Source organism: Ornithodoros turicata, chromosome 10 (assembly GCF_037126465.1).
Source record: "Ornithodoros turicata isolate Travis chromosome 10, ASM3712646v1, whole genome shotgun sequence".
Taxonomy (NCBI): Eukaryota; Metazoa; Arthropoda; class Arachnida; order Ixodida; family Argasidae; genus Ornithodoros; species Ornithodoros turicata.
This window is the reverse complement of record NC_088210.1, coordinates 21,082,960-21,102,449: the sequence shown is the minus strand read 5'-3', so window position 1 is coordinate 21,102,449 and position 19,490 is coordinate 21,082,960. Positions and strand designations below refer to the sequence as shown.

Here is a 19,490-nt window from a genome sequence, read left to right as displayed (position 1 = left end):
ATAAGGTTGGCAAGAGAGCAGTGGAAAAAGGAAAGCGAAAAATAACGCGATTCACTCTCTCACACGTTCAACCTCGGAGGCCGCCATGATGCGTACGACCATTATGAATGCATCGCTGTGTCTTGTTTGCCGCTAAAGCTAGCGGAATTCGCTAATAACAGCAATGATTTGCATTTCCAGTGCCCAGCACTGGATGTAGAGCCAAGAGAATGGGAAAAGAAGGAACCAGCAGTTTGTTTTTTCAACGCTTTTCATACATTTACCTCATGACCTCAGGGCTCACGCAGCCACGCAACTGAAATCCAGCGACAAAACTGAGATCGGCGCACATCTCTTCATGTGGTTTTGAACATTCCCCCATTTCAGTTCAAAATCGTTTCTGAAATTCATTCCGTGGCGTCGTCACTGTCGTCACCACCGCCACCACTATTGCAGCAGAAGGAACATGGCGCCTGCTTGGCAAGAGGTGCAGCATGCCAAAGTTGAAAAACGCTGCGAGCTTGTTCTATCAGGGCCACCAATATCTAAACGAATCGAAGAAGAAGGTCACTTTGACGCTTCTGTATTTGCTCTTACCCACTTGAATTTTCTGGAAGTGAGCCACACTTGCCTTTCGACGCTCCCCGACGGCATTGCTCGGCTCGTCAACCTCACAAGACTTGTTCTCAGCGCAAACCAGCTCACTCAGGTACCAGCTGAGTTGGGGAGTTTGAAGAAATTGAAATTCCTCGACATTTCAAACAACGGACTTGAGTCAATTCCCCCTGAGCTTTCTAGGCTCTCCGAGCTTCAGTCCTTTAACGTGTCTTTCAACAAGTTATCTTTCCTTCCTGACGATTTTAAATCGCTGTCGCACTTGATCGTTTTGAACTTTGCCTGCAACGAAATAGTAGATTTTCCTACATTTCTTACCGAAGGAAAATTCGATTTTCTAACTGAAGTAGTTGGAAACAAAAATTGTATAGCGTCGTTACCACGAGGATTAGAAGGATCACTGCCGGCATTAAAAGTCTTGGACGTCTCAGCAAACAACATAAAAGAAGTTCCTGGTGAAATTGGAGATTGCCTCAAGTTGAAGGAAATACACTTGAAGGACAATCCGATTAGCGACAAGAGACTTCGGAAACTGGTTGACCAGTGTCACTACAAACAGGTATGTAGCTTTAATGCTGCTATAATACGCACATTGCTGGATCTACAACGGTGGGGGGCCCACCTGCATGACCAGTGCTGTGCGCGGTGGTTCATATCGATGAAGGAAAGTCGGGTTGTAAAGTAATTTTAACTTGAGCATGACCTACCTGTTATGAGATATAAAATGTTGACGATATCAAATTCAATATGCTGTACCTGATTCTTTTGTCAACTCACTGTTAGCAGAAATACTGATTCACTTATTTCAACAAACGCCAAATTTAAAAACAACAGCGTTTCCCACCGTGTAGTCGTCTGCTGTCATAATGTTGAGACACTCACCACAGTACGAGTACTGTTGGTTACGCACTTTTTTTAAATTTTACAGTAGCCCAAATATTGTGTTGTATAAAAATTCTGACTGGATATAAGTGATTTCTGTTAGGATAAAAAAAACACACAAAAAGCTGATATCCGAAGGTTTGGGGGGGGGGGGCTTAATTTCGGCACTGAATACAGAGCTTGATCAAACGTATAGAAACATACTTTTGTGTCTAAATTGATTCGGAGGGAGCGCTGCCAGAAATATTTTCTTTCACTCATCACAGGTACTAGAATACATCAAGAATCACGGGCCACGTGATGTTGAGGTTACACAAGACAAAGGGGGTAAAAAGGGAAAGAAGAAGAAGGGCGGTGCCGCAGCCAATGCAACAGACGTTCAAGCGGTGAGTAGGTCTCGGCTGCTGGATCGAAAAAAAAAAAAAAAACGACGTCCCGTAGTGACAACATGGACCACATTTTCTTCACTTACTAGCTGTTCCGCAGCCCGCTTCTCCGCCTTGACGCTAATAACTTGTATTTCTTTCGTAAACCATGGAACAGGTTGCGAACAAGTTTGAAATCCTGCAGTTGCAAGATACGAGCCCCGTTGTGGTCGCAACTGATGAAGTGCACGACGTACGACCGTACGTGGTCTGCTGCATCCTGCGGAAAGTGCAGCTCGACAAAGAGGGCATGCTACGAAAGTTCCTCACACTGCAGGTAAGTTCTGCCCTGCTGGACTAACCACGCGGCTGACAATCAATGAATGTGCGACAAACTGTTTGAAAGCTATTTGTGTGCCTGGAAGAAAAACTTAAATCAGCTAACAGGGATCAGGTTACAGTCATGTCCTCCGCAAACTTCTTCCAGCAGCAGGAGCAGCAGCAGGAGGTGGCAAGAACTCCCAGCACTTAATTTAAAGGGTCAATAAAGAATAAAGTACAAAGATTCCATTCCCTGTGCATTGCTATCAAGGTAACAGCAGCTTTCTTCAGGCAAGGGCACATTTTCCCACTTTAACGCCCCTTTAAACAAGCAGTGATGTAATCATGGACAAGGAACACAGCAAGGACTGAACCAAACCTGTACCAGGACAGACTATGAGGAATGAAATCCAGGTCACAGTCGAACTTGCATGACTGATACACAGACAAATGATCAGTGCAGAAAATTATTCTTCCATGGAACTGCCATACTGTTCACCTACCACATTTTAATGTGTTAGCATTAGAACCCCCAAGTTGGAAAATAGTGACCGTCTGCCTGTCGGGTGTGTGTATGTGAAGCCTCCAGTTGAGACATAGGGTGTTCGATATGAGAAGAGAAGTAGATAGATTTAGATAGTAGGTGCAGTAGTAGATAGTTTGTAGATAGCAGTAATGTAGTGGCGATAGTAGTGATAATTAGTGATAATTGGTGATTAATGAGTACTGATGATAGCAATTAGTGACGAGTTGTAATTTTACTAGTGCAGACAGTAAAAAAAAAAGCATAATCCTGAAAAGTTTAGGACTAGCTGTTTCCGAAAGGCGGCCTCTTTTGTATGAACTAATTAACCAGCGTTATATTTTTATTAATCCTTGCAGAATAAGCTGCACGACACATTATGTGCAAAGAGAACGGAAGCAACCATTGCCACACACGATCTCTCCAAACTGTCTGGAAAGGTCACCTACAGTGCCAAACCCCCGGAACAAATAAAGGTTAGCGTAATCTGTGCCTTGTGTGCCTCAGTGCAAGCGACTGCCTTCTAGTTTTTTACAACCTGGTCTGTATATGCAGCTCACTCCGCTTGGGAGGACGAAAGAGATGACGGCACTCGAACTATATCAGCAGTTAGCGGAAGAAGCGGATGCTCTTAGGAAAGAAAAGAAACGAAGCACTTACCCCGGGATCTACAAGTTAGTCTGTTTGAAAGCAGTACCTTCAGTACATTTAGAAGTATGTTTGATTCTGACGTCTAAACTGTATGGCAACGTACTTCCAGGTACTTGTACCTTTTGAAGGACAAGCAAAGGTACCCATACCTTGCCGATGACTCTGGTCAAGTTCTGTCCTTCCCGCCAATCACAAACAGTCAGGGTACACGGGTAAGACTATTGTTTCGTCTCCTCACGGTGCGCGGGTACAATACACAAGTGTAGACAGGTTGCAAAATATGAAACAATTAAAGGTGGGGGAAACTAGACATTTCATTTTGTATAGTACAGCAGGAGTGCCATCCTTGGCACATTTTGCGTAAATGTTTTGGATATTTATTCGCTGAACTTGTTCGCCCCTAACGCATTGCTTAGCGACTTCGATTGGGTTTATGTTAGACAGTCTACATTGTTTACCATTAAGCACTATTGATTGTTTTATTTTTTTTTCATGCAATATTTGCTGAGACAAGGCAAAAATTATCAGCTCGCTTGTCACCCTGGCTGTAATCAAGTATCGTGCAACACTTATGCTAAGTTGCAATTACTTCCCTAAGGTTTGTGAGACAGAACAACATGTAGGCTACAATGAAAGGCTACGCTTCTCTGTGCTACAAGTGTTTGAGATAAAAAAAACACACACATAAGGATGAAGTTTCTGCACATCAATGGCCAGCAATTTTTGATGGTGTTTGAGTCACCAGCATCTGACTGCTATGTGCACCTCTAAAAACAATAACAAATGGTGCACGAATGAGAAGCACTGCCAAACTGATATTGCAGCAGCAGGAGTCTCGTGCAAGACGACCCACAGAGCGCATCAGTGCTTTAAAGCAGCTAAAACATCGAGGACACGGTAACAGTTTTAGGGGCTGCAGAATTTACCGTCGTTAACTCAGTATTGTGTGCGTGATACAGTTGGCCCAAATCTAGATTCGCTTAATTTCTCAGCAGCCCACACGGAAGCAGAGCAACAGCAACAATTTTTGTACTGCGAAACTGTAGGTGTTATTAGCAGCTATTAGTACGTGAGTGTTGGTATAAAATTATGGCATTGTCATGCCTGTTGAAAAACAGAAAAGTGGGAATTCCCCTTTTCCCGTTGTATCAAAATAAAGGCCTGCTCCGACCAGTGGCGGATCGAGACCCTCGGTGCTTTTGTCGAAGGGGGAAGGGGAGAGACAGGGAAATCCAGTGTATAAACCAATGTGTTTTGGGGGCGATCGCCCCACCTCCCCTGGATCTGGCACTGGTTCCGACAAATAGCAATGCGCTATATAGCGCTAGCCCGAGTTGAGCACATGCAAACTTTTTCAGCGCGAACGTTTGCACAACATTCATGTTGGCCAATGAGGAGGCCCTTCAGCAATGTCGTCGTGCAGCTGTTATTGCTTCCGCATTTCACGGCACGGCGACCGCATTGGAACTGGCGAGTCTGTCATCTAAAATGTTTTGCAATTTTTCGTTGAGTCAGTTTATCGAACCCCAAAGGTGCCATGATGGGAAAGGCCGGAAACGACCGCCAAACTTCCGCTAAACTATAGTGCTAGCGCTGCTCTATATGTCGTGCTGCTACATGTCGGGACAGGCCTTGACAGCATCCTGTGGTCAGCATGTAAACTTGGTACACATGTTGAACGTTTCAGATTTCCGAGGAAACGAGGGACGTCTTTGTTGAAGTGACTGGCAATAGCCTGCCCTTTTGCAAGAAGGTTATGGATGTCCTGCTCATCGAATCTCTCAAACTTGGACTGGGTTGTGACGGTGGTGAAGATGCCCCCCTCCATTCCTTGGTTGTCGAGAAGGTGAAAATTGTGGACAAAGAGGGCTCCTTAAGGGTTGTCTACCCTTCAAAAACTGACCTTGTCTGCGAAGGGATTGCTTTGGAAGTGCACACCACGTAGAACCTTCTGTGCAACTCGGGTTATTATTGTAATGTGTGGGGCCAGTGGCCCTTAGTTGTCATTTGCAAATTGAAGTGTGTAATAATTTTTTTGTTTTTTGTGCATTGAAGGCTCGGGGGAAAAATTACAAAATGCCACCATGCCATCTCTTATGTTCGTGAATACTTTGCGCTGGAACATTTTTAAGGATGTCTGTCACATCTTTGTGGTCAAGCACTAGCAAAGAGATGTCAGTTGTAATTAATAGTGATCGCATTGAATGGAAAGGACGATGCGTCGAAAGGACATGTCATGTGGCAGACTTCTAGGACAATATTCTGGCAATGCATCAAGAAACGTAGGGATGGATGTTCTTGTCCTATGTAATGTACCCCAGTGAGGATGCAGGCTTCGTATGTACCACAAAAGCTGCAAAAATCGTGTTTTATTGGTTGTCCAGCTTCTGCACAGAAGAATACGACATTACAAAATGCCTTTGCGCACGAGTCACATTACCACCGAGGTGTCTTTCCAGTCGCACAACACACAGCAAGCCAAAGAACATTCACCTGTTTCCTCTCAGAACAGCAGCTTCATTAGCATGGGAGTTAACACAATAGCAGACCTATTTTGGCATATACAGGGTGTTTCAGTTAAATCATCGGACTAAATAATTCGCGAACCGGTGCACCAATCGAAGCACTTTCTTTTTCACAAGTATCTGTCCGATACCGCCTACAGGCTGCACACTGTGTGAATGAGTGGGAGGCGGTCATTATTTCAATAAAAATTCGAACGAGTTTCATGAAAAAACGTAACTTCCAAAGCAGGGCGCATGTCGGCAATAAAATGGGTACTACCCCTTTTCGGAACCTCAGTGGACACCTTTTAGAGAAAAATCTGCCACAAGAGCGGGTCATTTGTTGCAGTAATTAATTGGTTTCAGTTTACATATTTTTGTCACGACTGGTCGCGGTGAAGCGCAAAAGGACTCTCTTCCACTCCCTTATTCACCAATGAATAATGTCCTTTTGCGCTTCGCCACGACCAGCAGTGACAAAAATATGCAAACCGAAACAAATTAATTACTGCAACAAATGACCCGCTCTTGTGGCAGATTTTTCTCTAAAAGGTGTCCACTGAAGGGCCCAAAAGGGGTAATACCCAATTTATGCCGACGGCGCCCTGCTTTAGAAGTTACGTTTTTTCACGAAACTCATTTGAATTTGTATCTAAATAATGAGCTCTTCCCACTCGGTGTGCAGCTTGTACCTGGTATCTGACAGATGTAAAAAAAAGGAAGGTCTTCGATTGGTGTACCTGTTCGCGAATTATTTAGCCCGGGGGTTTAACTGAAACACCCTGTATCAAATCAACCCTGCATATTGTGAATCTGATGTCTCAAAGGGGCACTCAAGTGCAAAAATTTCTTTCCGTAGTATGAAAGACTGAGTTACCTTGACAGCAATACAAAAGGAATGAGATTCTCTCGTTAGTGATTTGAGCTCGTAGAAAACGGCAATTTGCGCTTTCCCTCCTCCTCCTCAGGGTGCCACTCCCACTGGTGCCCACAAACAATTTCCCGCCATCCTTGGACACCCTACCTGCACATCCGTGTCGTGCCTCTTGGGGAGGGGATAAAAGGGAAAGTGCAAATTGCGCCTTCCCTTGCACTTACATCACACAACATAACAGACGAATCCTGTTACTTTTGTATTACTGTCGAAGTAACGACATTTTTCATTCCACATGGATAAATTTTGGCACTTTAGTGCACTCTTAAACCTTTGTTTTAAAACATTTTGTATTGGAGGTCTCACTTACCAGTGTTTGATAACAAAGCTGGTACGGTGATGGATAAAGGTTTATGGAACACAAAGCAATGTCACGTGAACTTCCTGGATTGCCCTCATTGCATTGAGGTCGTTACTACAGCCTTCGAGGACATAACTGGTGCACCCTTATGAACAGGAGCATGTACCCGCTTCCGTCCGCGCTCTGTGTTTCGTAAGTTTTTGTCCAGCACTGTACATAAAATAGTATTACGATCTTACTTCTGCAGAATACTTCTCTTCGGCCTACACCATTTCCTCTTCATTTGATTTTTTTTAAAGTATGTAAAGTATGGGACATTTTTTTTTATCCAACACCACTATAAAATCGGCCAATAGTGATTGTATTGAGATGGCATGTTCTTGCATAGAATGTGGAATTATTGTTATGATAAAGTACAGTTCGCAGATTTATTTAGAGTGCAATTACAAGAACTGAATATACAAGGGAGGAATAACTCTTTTGGCATGATATAGCTTCTTATCGGTTGTTTCCGGCAAAACTTGCTCGTGGGACCCTGCATAACTGTTTTATTGAAAATAAATGACGCTGCAGCTGTGTGGTGTGTCGAGTTCTGAGCAGCCTGGTCATGAGCACTTTCATTTGGGACTTTTAAAATATTGCCGCTAGAAGAAAGAAAACCACACTTCTCCTATCAAAGACTAGTCATTAAGAGTCCACCAATCACAACCGTGCCTTCTGTGACTGCAGCTATGGAGACGAGCCACCATGAGCCGCATGGGCGGCCACTAGCAGTCGCAGAAAGCCTGTTCGGAAATAGTCTGCGGCTGAAGCAGACGACATCGCAACCTTATATGTCCACGTGGCAGAGGGGGGAGAGGAGGCATTAAAGAGGCCATCTGTATCTAGGGGACGCTGACACTGCTCAGATTGCAAATACAATTATTTTGTGAGAAAACCACTCTCTCTACACCATTTACCAGGTTACCTATGCAATATTTGTGTGCACTGTAAAAGTACCCGTAAGGTCAGCATATTTTCTTTTCCAGTAGCCACATTTCACGAGACACTGCAGCACACTTTCCTGAATGATATTTGCAGAAAGAGGTTCACAATTCACATTTGCTGCGTTTATCTCCCAGGATACTTCATTCAGTGAGCCGTTTATTCAAACATCATTGTGACATAGCGCATGAAAACGGAAATGAGTTAGCAATGAGGATGAAACTGGAAGAAAGCAAAAGGGACAAGAAGCAGAAGAACAAAACAGAGAAAACCCATCAACATGCAAAGTTTGCCCTTAAATTTTTTTAGTGTATACAATCTGCTTAACTTTGGTATAGCTAAATTTTAAAACAGCATTATTGCTGAATGAGCTCATCCGTGCCCACGTGCCTGTACGGCTAAGTATGCGAAGAGTAAAACATCGAAACTGTCAGTAAGTGTTTTTCCTTGGGCCAGTTTTTACTAAAGTCCCTGTTTTGGGGACTCGTGGAAAAGTGCAGAAAAATGCCTCCTGGATATCCTCGTCAAAATTCAGCGTATTCAAAAAAATTTCAAATTTTGTCTCGATATGTGTGACAAAAAGCAAAAATATTGGTACTTCCTGCTAAAAGGCCTTCCAGGGCCACACATTTCCAGGCATGCAGTGCATATAGCAACAGCATGTTCATACTGCATTAGCTCGTAAGCACTTGTGAGCTGTGAATCTTACTTGATATTTCCTACATTCTTGCGGAACTTTTACGACTGTGGTTCTCACATTTCTCAATCATAAGTCAAAGCAGGTTTCCCTTTAACTGGTGCTCCTCTGCTTTACTGAGGTTTATGATCCAAAAAGAGTCATGACAAAGTCATGACATACAGTGCCACCACTGGTTATACCAGGTGCAGTGGTTGCGGTCGTTTTCCCTGTATTCGAACACTGGCAAATGCTCCCGTACGTCAGCTAAGCACCAATCGAGTGTACGATTAATCGCAGGTCGCTTTAGCGGCCACATCTGACCCACAACAGACAATGTGGATCAGCTTCAGCTTTCAATACTAATGCAGTAAAAAATGACAATGGAGTTCCACAAAATAGGCAGTCGTCTAGTACGAGCTGCCTCAGGAGCACTGGAAAGGTACACCCGAGATATCCCAACTGCTTTCCAAGGGAACGACCTACGTGAATGAATGGTGTGGAAAAGTTGGCAGTGCATAATTTCGAAGCTACAGAAAGCAAGAAAAAAACAAAACAAAAAAACACGGGACTAGAAGCAATCTTTCAGGATGTAAAAAAAAAAAAGAAAATGAGCAGCTCTCGATGTTGTGTGTAGAAAGTGCTACATACAGTGGTATCCGTGTGGTGAGAATGGCAGTACATTTGCTCTCTATTTCAGCATGACTTTGAACAGAAAAGCGTGCAACGTCAAAAACATAAAACCGCAGCAGCGAGATAATTGTAAATAAAATTATTCTCTCGAAAAAATTAAATGTGCTTTAATACTGTAAACATAATGCCAATGCTTGTCTGAGAAGCCATCGTAGGATAAATTGCAAAAATATATAGTATACTCGAAACGCACATCGATTACAAAAGCTTCTCAAACTCTAAAAGCACTACTTGTGCAGAGACCATACACTCCATCTTTTCTGTCAGAATGCTATCGCCTCAAACCGCACCCGAGGTCTTAGTTTTGCATATCTCCAATTTGGTAGGGGGAACGGTTACATGAAGGTATCGGGTGTACAGCAGAACGGCAGCTTGCGCCGCATGAAAAACCTATGCACGTCCACAGACCTCATAATAGGTAATACTAAAGCTCCATGTGCTTCCATGAAGGCTGAGGCCATAAATGCGATAGCAGAGAAAACATTGGGTAGGTTTGGAGGCACTAAATGGCTCAAATTTTCCAGACAATTTCAAAGTGCAAGCAGTATATATGGCAGTTTTCACAGTGGATTTTTCACATCTGTGCAAAGTCTTCTATACCACCATGGTTCCATATCTACTCACATGTAACTGGGTGCCTTGATTTAGGTCTTGCAACAAAAGTTGAAAGTGTTTTGGTATGCTTTTTTGCACAATTATGCGGAAGTGCCTGGCATTTCTTGCGCATCAGGGGTGTACAAGGTCTCAGCGGAACTGGATCTGTTACTAAAACACGCGTTCCATGCGTCCACCCATTGCGTGAGAAGTCGAGCATCGGGACAATGTTTTTAATGAGTATGCAGCAATACTTTAGGCTTGGCGTGGCAAGCCTTCAAAGCACTGCACAGAATGTTGATCCTGTGATCGTGTGAAAGGAACATCCCCAACGTGCGTATGAGTGATAGTTTGTGGAACTTTAAAATTCGTGGAACGCTGCCACTTGTTAAAAAAAACTGCAACAATTCAGCTTTGAGAAATGACGGCACCGGTTATATGCGAATCAATATGGCATATGCAAGGTACCAGATCTGGATGATGTCTAGACCTGTCGCACCATACACTAAGCAGACATATGCTTACGTGGACACCGCACACAGACAAAGGCCCCCTTCAGCTATACAACTAAGTCCTCTGAGATTTTTTGTTACTTTGCAGTGCCAGGAATCTTGGTGAGCATCTGCAAGGAAGAAAGTGTTTGCTAGAGAACCCACATTTCGTATACCGTAATTTCACATGTATTAGCCGTGGCTTATGCGCGATTTTTTTTCTTTCTCATGGCCGCTCTGCGGCTTATCTGATTACTCTTTTTCCCTGGTATTTTTCCCATACGCCAGTTATAACGAAGGGGCCGACAGCGTCTCTGGAAAAGCAGCGCCATGCCAATGCACGAACAATGCGGAACAGGGGCGCGTCCATATTAGAGTATGTACCTGGTGCGAGTGCTCGTGCCTTCCCCTATGCAGCTTTAACGAAAATGATGACAGTGATTCATGCCTTCTGGGAGGCCACTGACCTGTCGATCCATGAAAAACATGCAACAAGGGCACAATCCTATCTTGGTAGAACTGACCTCCTCTGTTGTACACTACGCTACACTAAGTTTTTGGGAATTATTTTTTTCTAAATTCAGATGGTAAAAATCGGGTAAATAAACATGTGCTCTAAATTCGTGCGAATTCGGGGAAACAACTTCCAGTATGCTAAATTCGGGGAGAAATCGGGCTCAGTTACTCAAACTAACTGTAGTGATTTGGTACAAACGGTGATGTAACTGCATTTGCTGCCAAACAAGTTAGTGTACCTTCCTACAGACATTTCAGTGAGGGCAATTTGCTGAGTAAAAATCGGGTTTCACCCCGAAGAGGCAACCTTCAATTCGTGGTGCAAATTCGGGGAAAGAATCGGGTTAAACCCTAAAATTTCAGGCTCTACTTATGACACGGTTCACTTCAGAAACTTGTGTACTTGCCTTGGTGAGGTCGATACCAGTGAGCGCCTGCACCGTGGGAGGAATCTGGCTCACCAACTTGGTTACCTCTGACGTTGTCCTGTCTTCTCCGCTAAGCATAATGATTTCATCCGTACGAGCCAGAGGTGCAGCAACTTCTGCCGCAATCTGTAACGGACACCATCAGCACTTCTTTCGACAGGAACGGGACGCTCAGGCTCGTTTTCTCACCTTAGGAAGCGTGTCGAGCACCAGACTCAGGATAGCGGCTTCTCCAAACTGCTTGTAAGCAGCAGCCTTGGTACGCATGCGTTCTGCATCAGCTTTTCCAACTGCTTCAATGGCATAACCCTCTGCTGCGCCCATCATTTTTATGCGCTCTGCCTCTGCTCTGGCTGTTTCAACAGTTTGGGTCCTTCAGAGAGACGTAGAAATTAGCGACAGACAATACAGAATCTGCTCAGCTACGCGCATTTCCACGCAGTTGCCTGCTGAGTAACACATTTTACTCATTTGTGCTCTCAGTACAGTGATACACTAATTACATTTTACTCTTGGAGATTTAGCTGAAAGCTTCATGAAGGCTTGCTTTTTTTTTAAGAACTGAGGACAAATAATTTTTGGGTTACGCATGGTTCCTCATCTATGTGTCACACGAAAGACATCTCCTAGACACTAAGGTTGACAAGGTGGTGACAAATCCCACTAACACTGTCCGTGTTTCACAGCATTAACACTTCACGCATTAAACACATACTGTGCGTCTGATCCAGCGACATCCCCACAGAATATTCTAGTGCAAGAAAAATCACAAAAACTAGCTCACGAGGTAGAATATTGGGGGGTGGCATATTGCACGCGAAGCAGACGACGGCGTCGGCCCTGTCGTCTGCTATGGAATATCTTGTGGCTGAGCCGCGGGATATTCCCCATTGTTAGAACAGCACGAAGAGACATGCTGTTGGGCCCTCACGCTCACGTTGCAGCAGAAGGCCATGACATGTTGTGCATCTTCCACTGGAGTATTCCAGGGAACGTCACCCGTGTGAACACGCGGTTAGTGTCATCGTTTGTGCCCGTGTGGCATGGGTATAAACGCTGTCAGTATTTAGCCATACCATACCTCTTTCCTTGTGCGATCATCTCTAGACGAAACGCTTCAGACTCCGCCGGTAAGCGAACATTTGATGTCAGCTCCTTCTCCTTCCGCAGGATCTCCTTTTCTTCCACTGCTATCTGTTTCCGCCGTTCAACGACTTCAATTTCGATCTCTTCGTTACGGATCTTCTGCTTCATTTTTGCAGCCTGTAGCTCATATGCGAGCTGTGCTTCTGCTTTCTGAAAGTTGGGAAAGTGTGCTGGAATCATAGCCGTCATCGCACTGTAATATGCATCCCAGTAAATTTACACATGAAACGTGTCATTTGTCCTAACATGTGGCGTACAAATGGCACCGCGCGAATTTCGACACTGCGTTCAAGGAAGCGCTGCGACGTATTTAACCGAGTCGTCTTTCAAGACCGAGCTTCCCTTTCTTGCCATTTTTCTTTTCTGGATCAACAACTAGTAAATCAACGAGTAATTCACGAAAAACCCAATGAGTGCCAGCGTCAGGACCTTGGAGGCTATATCTGTTGTGTATGTCCCTAGGTGGCGCTCGCCTCGGCTCGTTTGCCTAACTAGTAAACATTGGTTTCGAACACTTACTCTCGCGTTTACTTCTCCATCAAAATTGGCCTTCTGGAGCTGGAACATACGGTGAGAGTCTTCCACTTTGGTGTTGGCACTGTACTTAACATCCATTGCAGATTTCTCACACTCTGCCTCCTGCAAACAGATGCAACGTACAAGATGAATGCCTCTCTGCAACTGGGTCTGGAGCTTCAGTGTAAGAGACCCACCCTTATACCGGCATCCCGCTCCGCTTGTGCCACGCCAATGTCTGCATCTCGTTTCACAGCGGCGGTGCGTGCTTTTCCAAGTGACGTCAGGTATTCGACACGATCGAAGACATCCTTGATTGTAAAACTGAGTATTTCGATTCCCATGCGTCCTACGTCGGGAGCAGCCACCTCCCGTACCAGAGATGCAAATTGGTCTCTGTCTCGATAGACCTCCTCCACTGTCAACGTACCTGCACGAAAGATTAATAATGATAATTTTTCTCGCCGGACAGTTTTGATACAGCGCAGTTTGTGGCTAAACCGCGACCTACTAGATTATAAGGACCATGTCATAATCGGCAACCCCCATGAGGAGCCCGTCCGCACGATCCGCTAGGGGTGCTACTCATCGGCCCGCGAGATCTACATCATGATTGAACAACGGAAATTTGAATTTTGAACGAGCAGAAGCGGACGTACGACTACCGTAGCAGACGACAGCAACAGCTCCTATGAAAACGCGTAGAGTGATGATGATAATCAACTTTAGAAACAAGCATCTCCCGTGGGACACCCACAGTTTGTACAAAAATACTGAGGTAAGCTGAAGTACAAAGTATTGCAGAAATTGAGGAAGCAATAACAGGGCCGATGAGTAGCGCCACCGCTAGCTTCCAAATGCGGCGCTGGGAAGGGGTGCCTATGACACGGTCGTTATAATCTAGTATGTCGCGGGCTAAACATATGGCTGGCCCAATTCTATTGACTCGATGTGTGAATGGAGTTATTCATAGTATACATACTAAAATAGACCAAAAATAACTTTACACCATTTAGGGAGAAAAAAAGAAAATCATGCTATGGTGCAGCCATAGTGTGAAAGATTGTAGAAGCATACCGAGGATGGCCCGTAAGTGCCCTTCGAGTGTCTGCAGTATAACAGACTTGATGTGGTCGACATCCTTTCCCAGGAACTGTTCGGCTGCAGTGGAGAGGAACTCTTTCTCTGTCATCACCTTGCACTGTGCAACTCCTGTCACAGTCAGCGGTACACCCTGGGACGTTTCCACATGTTCACACCGTGGTGTCAATGTCATCACCTCCAGTGACAGCCTGCAATGCACAAACACAGGCACAAAATACTGTTATTATGCATGGGAGTTATGGTGACACATTACGATGCTCTGTATGTGCCTTTTGTCACAGATAGGCAAAACTTTTCTACACTAGAAACATCACTTTAGATGCATGCAAAAGAACCAGACTGCATGTAACATAAAAAATAAAATAAAGAACAGGCAAAAACAAAACTTGCTTCAGAAAAAAATGTTGCCACACAGCACAATACGTCCTGAGCACTGTCCTCATGAACAAACCAATTCCTGTAAAGATGCGATATTCAGCAATAATATTTTAAACAAAATTTTATAGCATGTTTTGATAGATTACTATAGAAAATTTTGCAACCATATATCGTCACAAAACCTAAACATACGAGGTTACATTTTCGTAAATGGAACAGCATCATTGTCAATGTGTAGGGGTGTGCCTGTGGTTAATTGTAATTTTTCCAGTGCCTCATTTTTTTGCAACTCTAAGAGGAACCTTCTGAGTAAGACATTAAGTGTAACTTTCCTTACTGAACTAGCATAAACGAAATGCATGTCAGAAGTCACCGGAAGCTAAATACGAGAAGCTGGTTACATGCGTAATTCTTTAGTAGCCTACACGTGACATTTCATAGCCCGCCACTCTACCTTGTCACCTTCCTTCAAGTATCACGTCAAACAGTAAATATTTACCGTAGGCCCATGCAGATCAATCAATCAACCAGACCCACCTCTGAACATCTGTCACAAGCCACCATGCCCACGCCCAGCCTCCGACAACCATCTTCTTGCCGGCATTGCCACAGCAGCCACCTGCACCAGGAGAGAAGAAACACAAAATGAAATGCATCTAAGTATGCGCCAACGTACAGTCATATAGAAATCGTAATTAGCTTTGCCATCGCAACAATGCACACAGCAACACGCCTAGTGCAGCTCTTCTGAGGCTGAACGCAACATTGCTCTGCTCAACCATTTTTGTTGCAACAACAGTACGAGGAGCTGTGTGCACATAGCATTTGATAAGGACTGTCAGTCCAAGTAGCCATACAACGTGCATAAAAGTCACATGTGGATAAGGTTTAAGAGGCCAGCAAAGAAACTGTATTTAAAAAAAAATGGTGGCCAAATTGGTTTGTTTACTTTTATTTTCTTATATGTCTATTTGATATATTTATTTTATTTTGATGATGTCACACATGCATGCATTCCATGAACTGGTTAGGTGATCCTCCTGGCACAAGCAGAGTTCCGCCTGGCCAGCCCTCGGATTGAGTACAGATTACCATCGTGCAAATGACAACACCGCCCCATTCTGAAACTCTCAGAGCCCTCCTTTCACCAGACCGTAAGGTGCCATAAATCAACAAGCAAGCAGCTTACTTGTTTGATGTCATTTAAGAGCTTGCTGCCTATAAATCCCTCGCAACATATAGCGCACGTGTGATATGCCACTCTGATAACTTGCAATTTGTAGTCAAAACTGCGATAAAATCGGTCAAGGAGACGTGCGGTGTGAGACTACCCTCAGTTTAGCGAGCAACAGTGGCGGTCGTGCACCCAAGTAGTTTTTGTGATTTTGGTTTCCACAAGGCGTGCCGTAGACATGGCTGCATTGGACCCAGTGTTACGTGCATAGAATCTAGTTTTGCTGCCGTACTTGACGGGCAATGAGAAGTTGGTGTCTACTTGGACACAGTGTTGCCCAAATTTTCAATTTTGATTTTCTTTCAGTGTGACTGGAATGAAAATTGTGACATTAGAGCAGCTATTGAATGAACTCATTTTATGAGATTGCACCTCAACTAATTTATGGCACATTTAAATGCAGCACTCTTATTGTTTGCTCAAAATCTGCATTGACGTGCATCTTTCTGTGTTTGAGTCACAAACACCAATTACTAGTTGGTTTGATTTCTAGTGGAAAGTCCCACAGCGAATTAATATTCCATAATGTCCCACAGAATTAATATTCTTAATATCATGATGGAACAAAGCTTCACAGCAAATTTTACATCGTACTACAAGCAAACAGGTACGCTCATTAACTGGACCTTCTTAGCCATAGACTGGAAATTTCCAAAGCGTAACTGACATTGCATTCAAAAATAAAACCTTTTAGCATTAGACAATCATATGATGACAGCTCTCACTTGAGGTTTACCTGCAAACTTAATAGCGAGTGTTAGCAGACTGCTACCGGTAGCCCGGTAGGCTACCGTGTCTACCGCGCCCTATGAACAGATAAGATGCTGAGTCACGCTCTCTGTCATTGGTACCAGTAGGCACGGTAGGTTAACGGTGATGTCTACTATGCTCTATTAACACTCTCTAATGCCAGAGAACTGCTTGTCTTTCCTTCTGTCAACTGAAGGTCAACTTGTCTTTTGGAGAACAATAGTAGGTATATTACCTACATGTATTAGTGTCATGTCCAATCAGCAGGGTTCTTACGCTTGAGAAATTTCTACAGTGACATCAGTCCATGCAAGCAATGTTTCAGCTTCCATTGTCAGTAACATATGGATCATCCAATCCATCAGTGTGACAGTTGTCACATTTGGGGTCTGATTTCTATGCTTTCTCCATCCATGAAATATACGGAAAATTGATTTTTCATATTTCTATTATCACAACTACTGGAAGTGGGAATAGAAAGGGCATATCCTTTATTGCACTTTCTCCTGGACGGACCCTGATCGGGAAAACAACTTTATTCCGAGATGATGAACAGGGAGTTTCATAGCCAGGGGTGATACTCTACCCCATTGCTGGTGGTGATGCGGGGAATGAAATCAATCAATCACTGATCAGGAAAGTGGGAATGACTATTACCAAATGTGGACCACTGAGCACATATATCTTATGTAATGAACTCTAGTAATACGATATCTTCTATGATTTTATCACATGTTTTCACTGGTGTACGTTAACACGTTGAGGTCTAGGAATAAGTGCTGACATAAGTGCGAGATAACAGAACGGGGAATATTCCTCGTTGAAAGCCATTCCATGTTTTAAAAACCCTTAAAAGCGCACGTGTGTTGAAATATCCATCGCTGAATTTCGCTATGTAAATAAGCCGAAACAAGAATTACACACTTTCCGAATGCAGAAAGAGCGACAGGCAATCGATGTGGGAGGGTCATGTGCTTTGAAGCGATAGAGCTGATTGATGTAGGAGCTAATCTTTTGGCCAGACAGACCACTCTCCGACCCAGGTAAGGCGAAGGTCGCGTCATTTCTGCGCTAGCAAAATGCGTAGTTCTTGCTTCGGCTCATTTGCGTAGTGAAATTCTGCGATGGATATTTCAACACACGAGCGGGTTTAACGGTTTTTAAACATGGAATGGCTTTCAACAAGGAGTATCTCCCGTTCTGCTACCATCGCTTTGCACGAAATCCCCTAATTAAAGAGTTAACTAATTTTAGGTAATTAATGGTCTTGTACTTACATACTTGCTTCGAGAGAATGTTCGCCTGGCCATATAACTCAAACTGCAAAACCGGTATCTATTTCGCTCTGTTAGTTTAATAAAAATTCTGTAACGAACAAACAAACAAAAAAAACGACAACTTGTATAGTATACTATTTATTATGATGCTACATTTTATAACCACTATTGTATGTATTGGTGAGGATGATTCACACACAGAGAGCAGTAAAGTGGAACTGTACTCGTAAGTTCAGCAATCCTTATTGTCCTTTGCAAATTTTGCTTCACCACAGAGTTAGGTATCGTGGCTTCTCTTAGCTGATTTGGCATCATGCAACAGACCTCCCCCTGTTTGTAAACAAATGACGTCATAGTGAAGGCTGGAACCGGAGACGAGAAAATTTCTGCCAGTATTCCAGCCTTTAGTATGCATCAGCTTGTCTGCGCCCTCTCTCTTTTGTCGACGTCATAGTATTCTGTAGCGCCACCAATTTGGTAGAGTTGAACTACGCTCGAAGCTTTGCGCGAACATGGTCGCGCCCGAAAGCCACGGTCTTGATCGGATTACGATGGTCCCTGAAAGGGACGCGACCTTCGGTTCTACATTTCTTTCAATAGGAGGCAGCGAACAAGTGCCCATTCGTGGAACCCAGCCCTCCCCTTCCGATTTCTTTCGGTTTCAGTCTGTCTACAAACGTCATGATGACGTTTCTCGGGAAGAGGTCTATTTTATAAGACGCAATCGCGGAATTCCTAGCTGCTATATGTGGACAGCCGATAGAGCACCGGTGCCTTTCTCGCTGATACGCGTTAAAGGTACGCGTGTTTGGAGACGCAGCATACTGCAAGGCCTCAAGAAAACTACATTGATATGCCTGATAAAACGTATGCATGTTGTCGCCCACCTCCGACGGCACGTGCCGACCTTCGCGCTCTCTAGTTCCCTCGCTTTCCTGTTTGAGAAAGTAGAAAGAGAGGGAAGCGGTTTTCGTCTGCTCCGTTTCGATTTTGGTAATTCTTTCACTAATAACTGCAATGCAAGTATCTGGAAGGGAACAAAACTGTGCGCGTTGTTACGTTCGCTTGGCAAACAAGATTTGCACAACATAGCACCGTGTAGTAGGCCTAGACGACACCGGCCACGGCATCGTTCACAAAGATACCGCTATGCCGATACCGGATAGGTCAGATTTATTAAATGTTTACAAGAAACATACCTGACACTATCAAGGCCTCATTGGGTCCTACTGTCTGTATGTTGCCCATGACTCAAACCCTACGGAGATGTTGGATTCAGAATTCGGCGAGAGACGTCGGATTCACACAATAGACGAGCTCAAGCTACAGCGATACATGCCGCGGTCGCAGGGCTCCGTTCGAAGCGTCGCCATCGAGTAGTGCGAGATATGTTTGCTGCTCACAAATAACGTAGTCTCCAAAATGAAGTTTTCACAGGATTGGGCGTTGCACTGTTCGAAGGCTCAACAGAAGGCTTTGGCTTTGGGAAGGGCAAAGGGAAAGCAGGAAAGGATGCGCCCCACTACTCACACTCCTCATCCAAAAACCCAAAAACCCGGACGTATGCTCGGACGTAATGTGCCGTGTCCCGTAGCAACGGTCGTCAAGGCAGAGAACGAAGCAGTGCA

At 44.2% G+C, this 19,490-nt stretch overlaps 2 protein-coding genes across 2 annotated transcripts; one reads left to right on the top strand and one right to left on the bottom strand.

Annotated features, from left to right (window-relative positions):
- The first annotated feature begins 381 nt into the window (after positions 1–381).
- LOC135370980 (leucine-rich repeat-containing protein 47-like) lies at positions 382–5,753 on the top strand. Its single transcript, XM_064604932.1, has 7 exons — positions 382–1,153; positions 1,743–1,862; positions 2,020–2,178; positions 3,045–3,161; positions 3,241–3,359; positions 3,446–3,548; positions 5,024–5,753. Exons 1-7 carry the CDS (start codon positions 446–448, stop codon positions 5,279–5,281), a joined length of 1,584 nt encoding a protein of 527 aa, XP_064461002.1. The 5' UTR covers positions 382–445; the 3' UTR covers positions 5,282–5,753.
- A 3,765-nt stretch (positions 5,754–9,518) lies between these two features.
- LOC135370975 (flotillin-2-like) lies at positions 9,519–19,388 on the bottom strand. The gene is made up of 9 exons (XM_064604924.1): positions 19,062–19,388; positions 15,139–15,220; positions 14,197–14,411; positions 13,317–13,549; positions 13,123–13,242; positions 12,539–12,753; positions 11,647–11,830; positions 11,437–11,583; positions 9,519–10,644 (listed from the first exon to the last, which is right to left on the bottom strand). The coding sequence occupies exons 1-9, from the start codon at positions 19,108–19,110 to the stop codon at positions 10,612–10,614; spliced, it is 1,278 nt and encodes a 425-aa protein (XP_064460994.1). The 5' UTR covers positions 19,111–19,388; the 3' UTR covers positions 9,519–10,611.
- Between the last annotated feature and the right edge of the window lie 102 nt (positions 19,389–19,490).

Excerpts from the sequence above, each read along its gene's own strand:
- LOC135370975 (XM_064604924.1), bottom strand. The coding sequence starts at position 19,110 with ATGGGCAACATACAGACAGTAGGACCCAATGAGGCCTTGATAGTGTCA. Across the intron at positions 13,243-13,316 it reads AGCGGGATGCCGGTATAAGG|GAGGCAGAGTGTGAGAAATC; the intron begins GTGGGTCTCTTA and ends ATCTGTTTGCAG. Across the intron at positions 12,754-13,122 it reads ATGGAGAAGTAAACGCGAGA|AAAGCAGAAGCACAGCTCGC; the intron begins GTAAGTGTTCGA and ends CCCAACTTTCAG.
- LOC135370980 (XM_064604932.1), top strand. The coding sequence starts at position 446 with ATGGCGCCTGCTTGGCAAGAGGTGCAGCATGCCAAAGTTGAAAAACGC. Across the intron at positions 1,863-2,019 it reads ATGCAACAGACGTTCAAGCG|GTTGCGAACAAGTTTGAAAT; the intron begins GTGAGTAGGTCT and ends ACCATGGAACAG. Across the intron at positions 3,162-3,240 it reads AACCCCCGGAACAAATAAAG|CTCACTCCGCTTGGGAGGAC; the intron begins GTTAGCGTAATC and ends CTGTATATGCAG.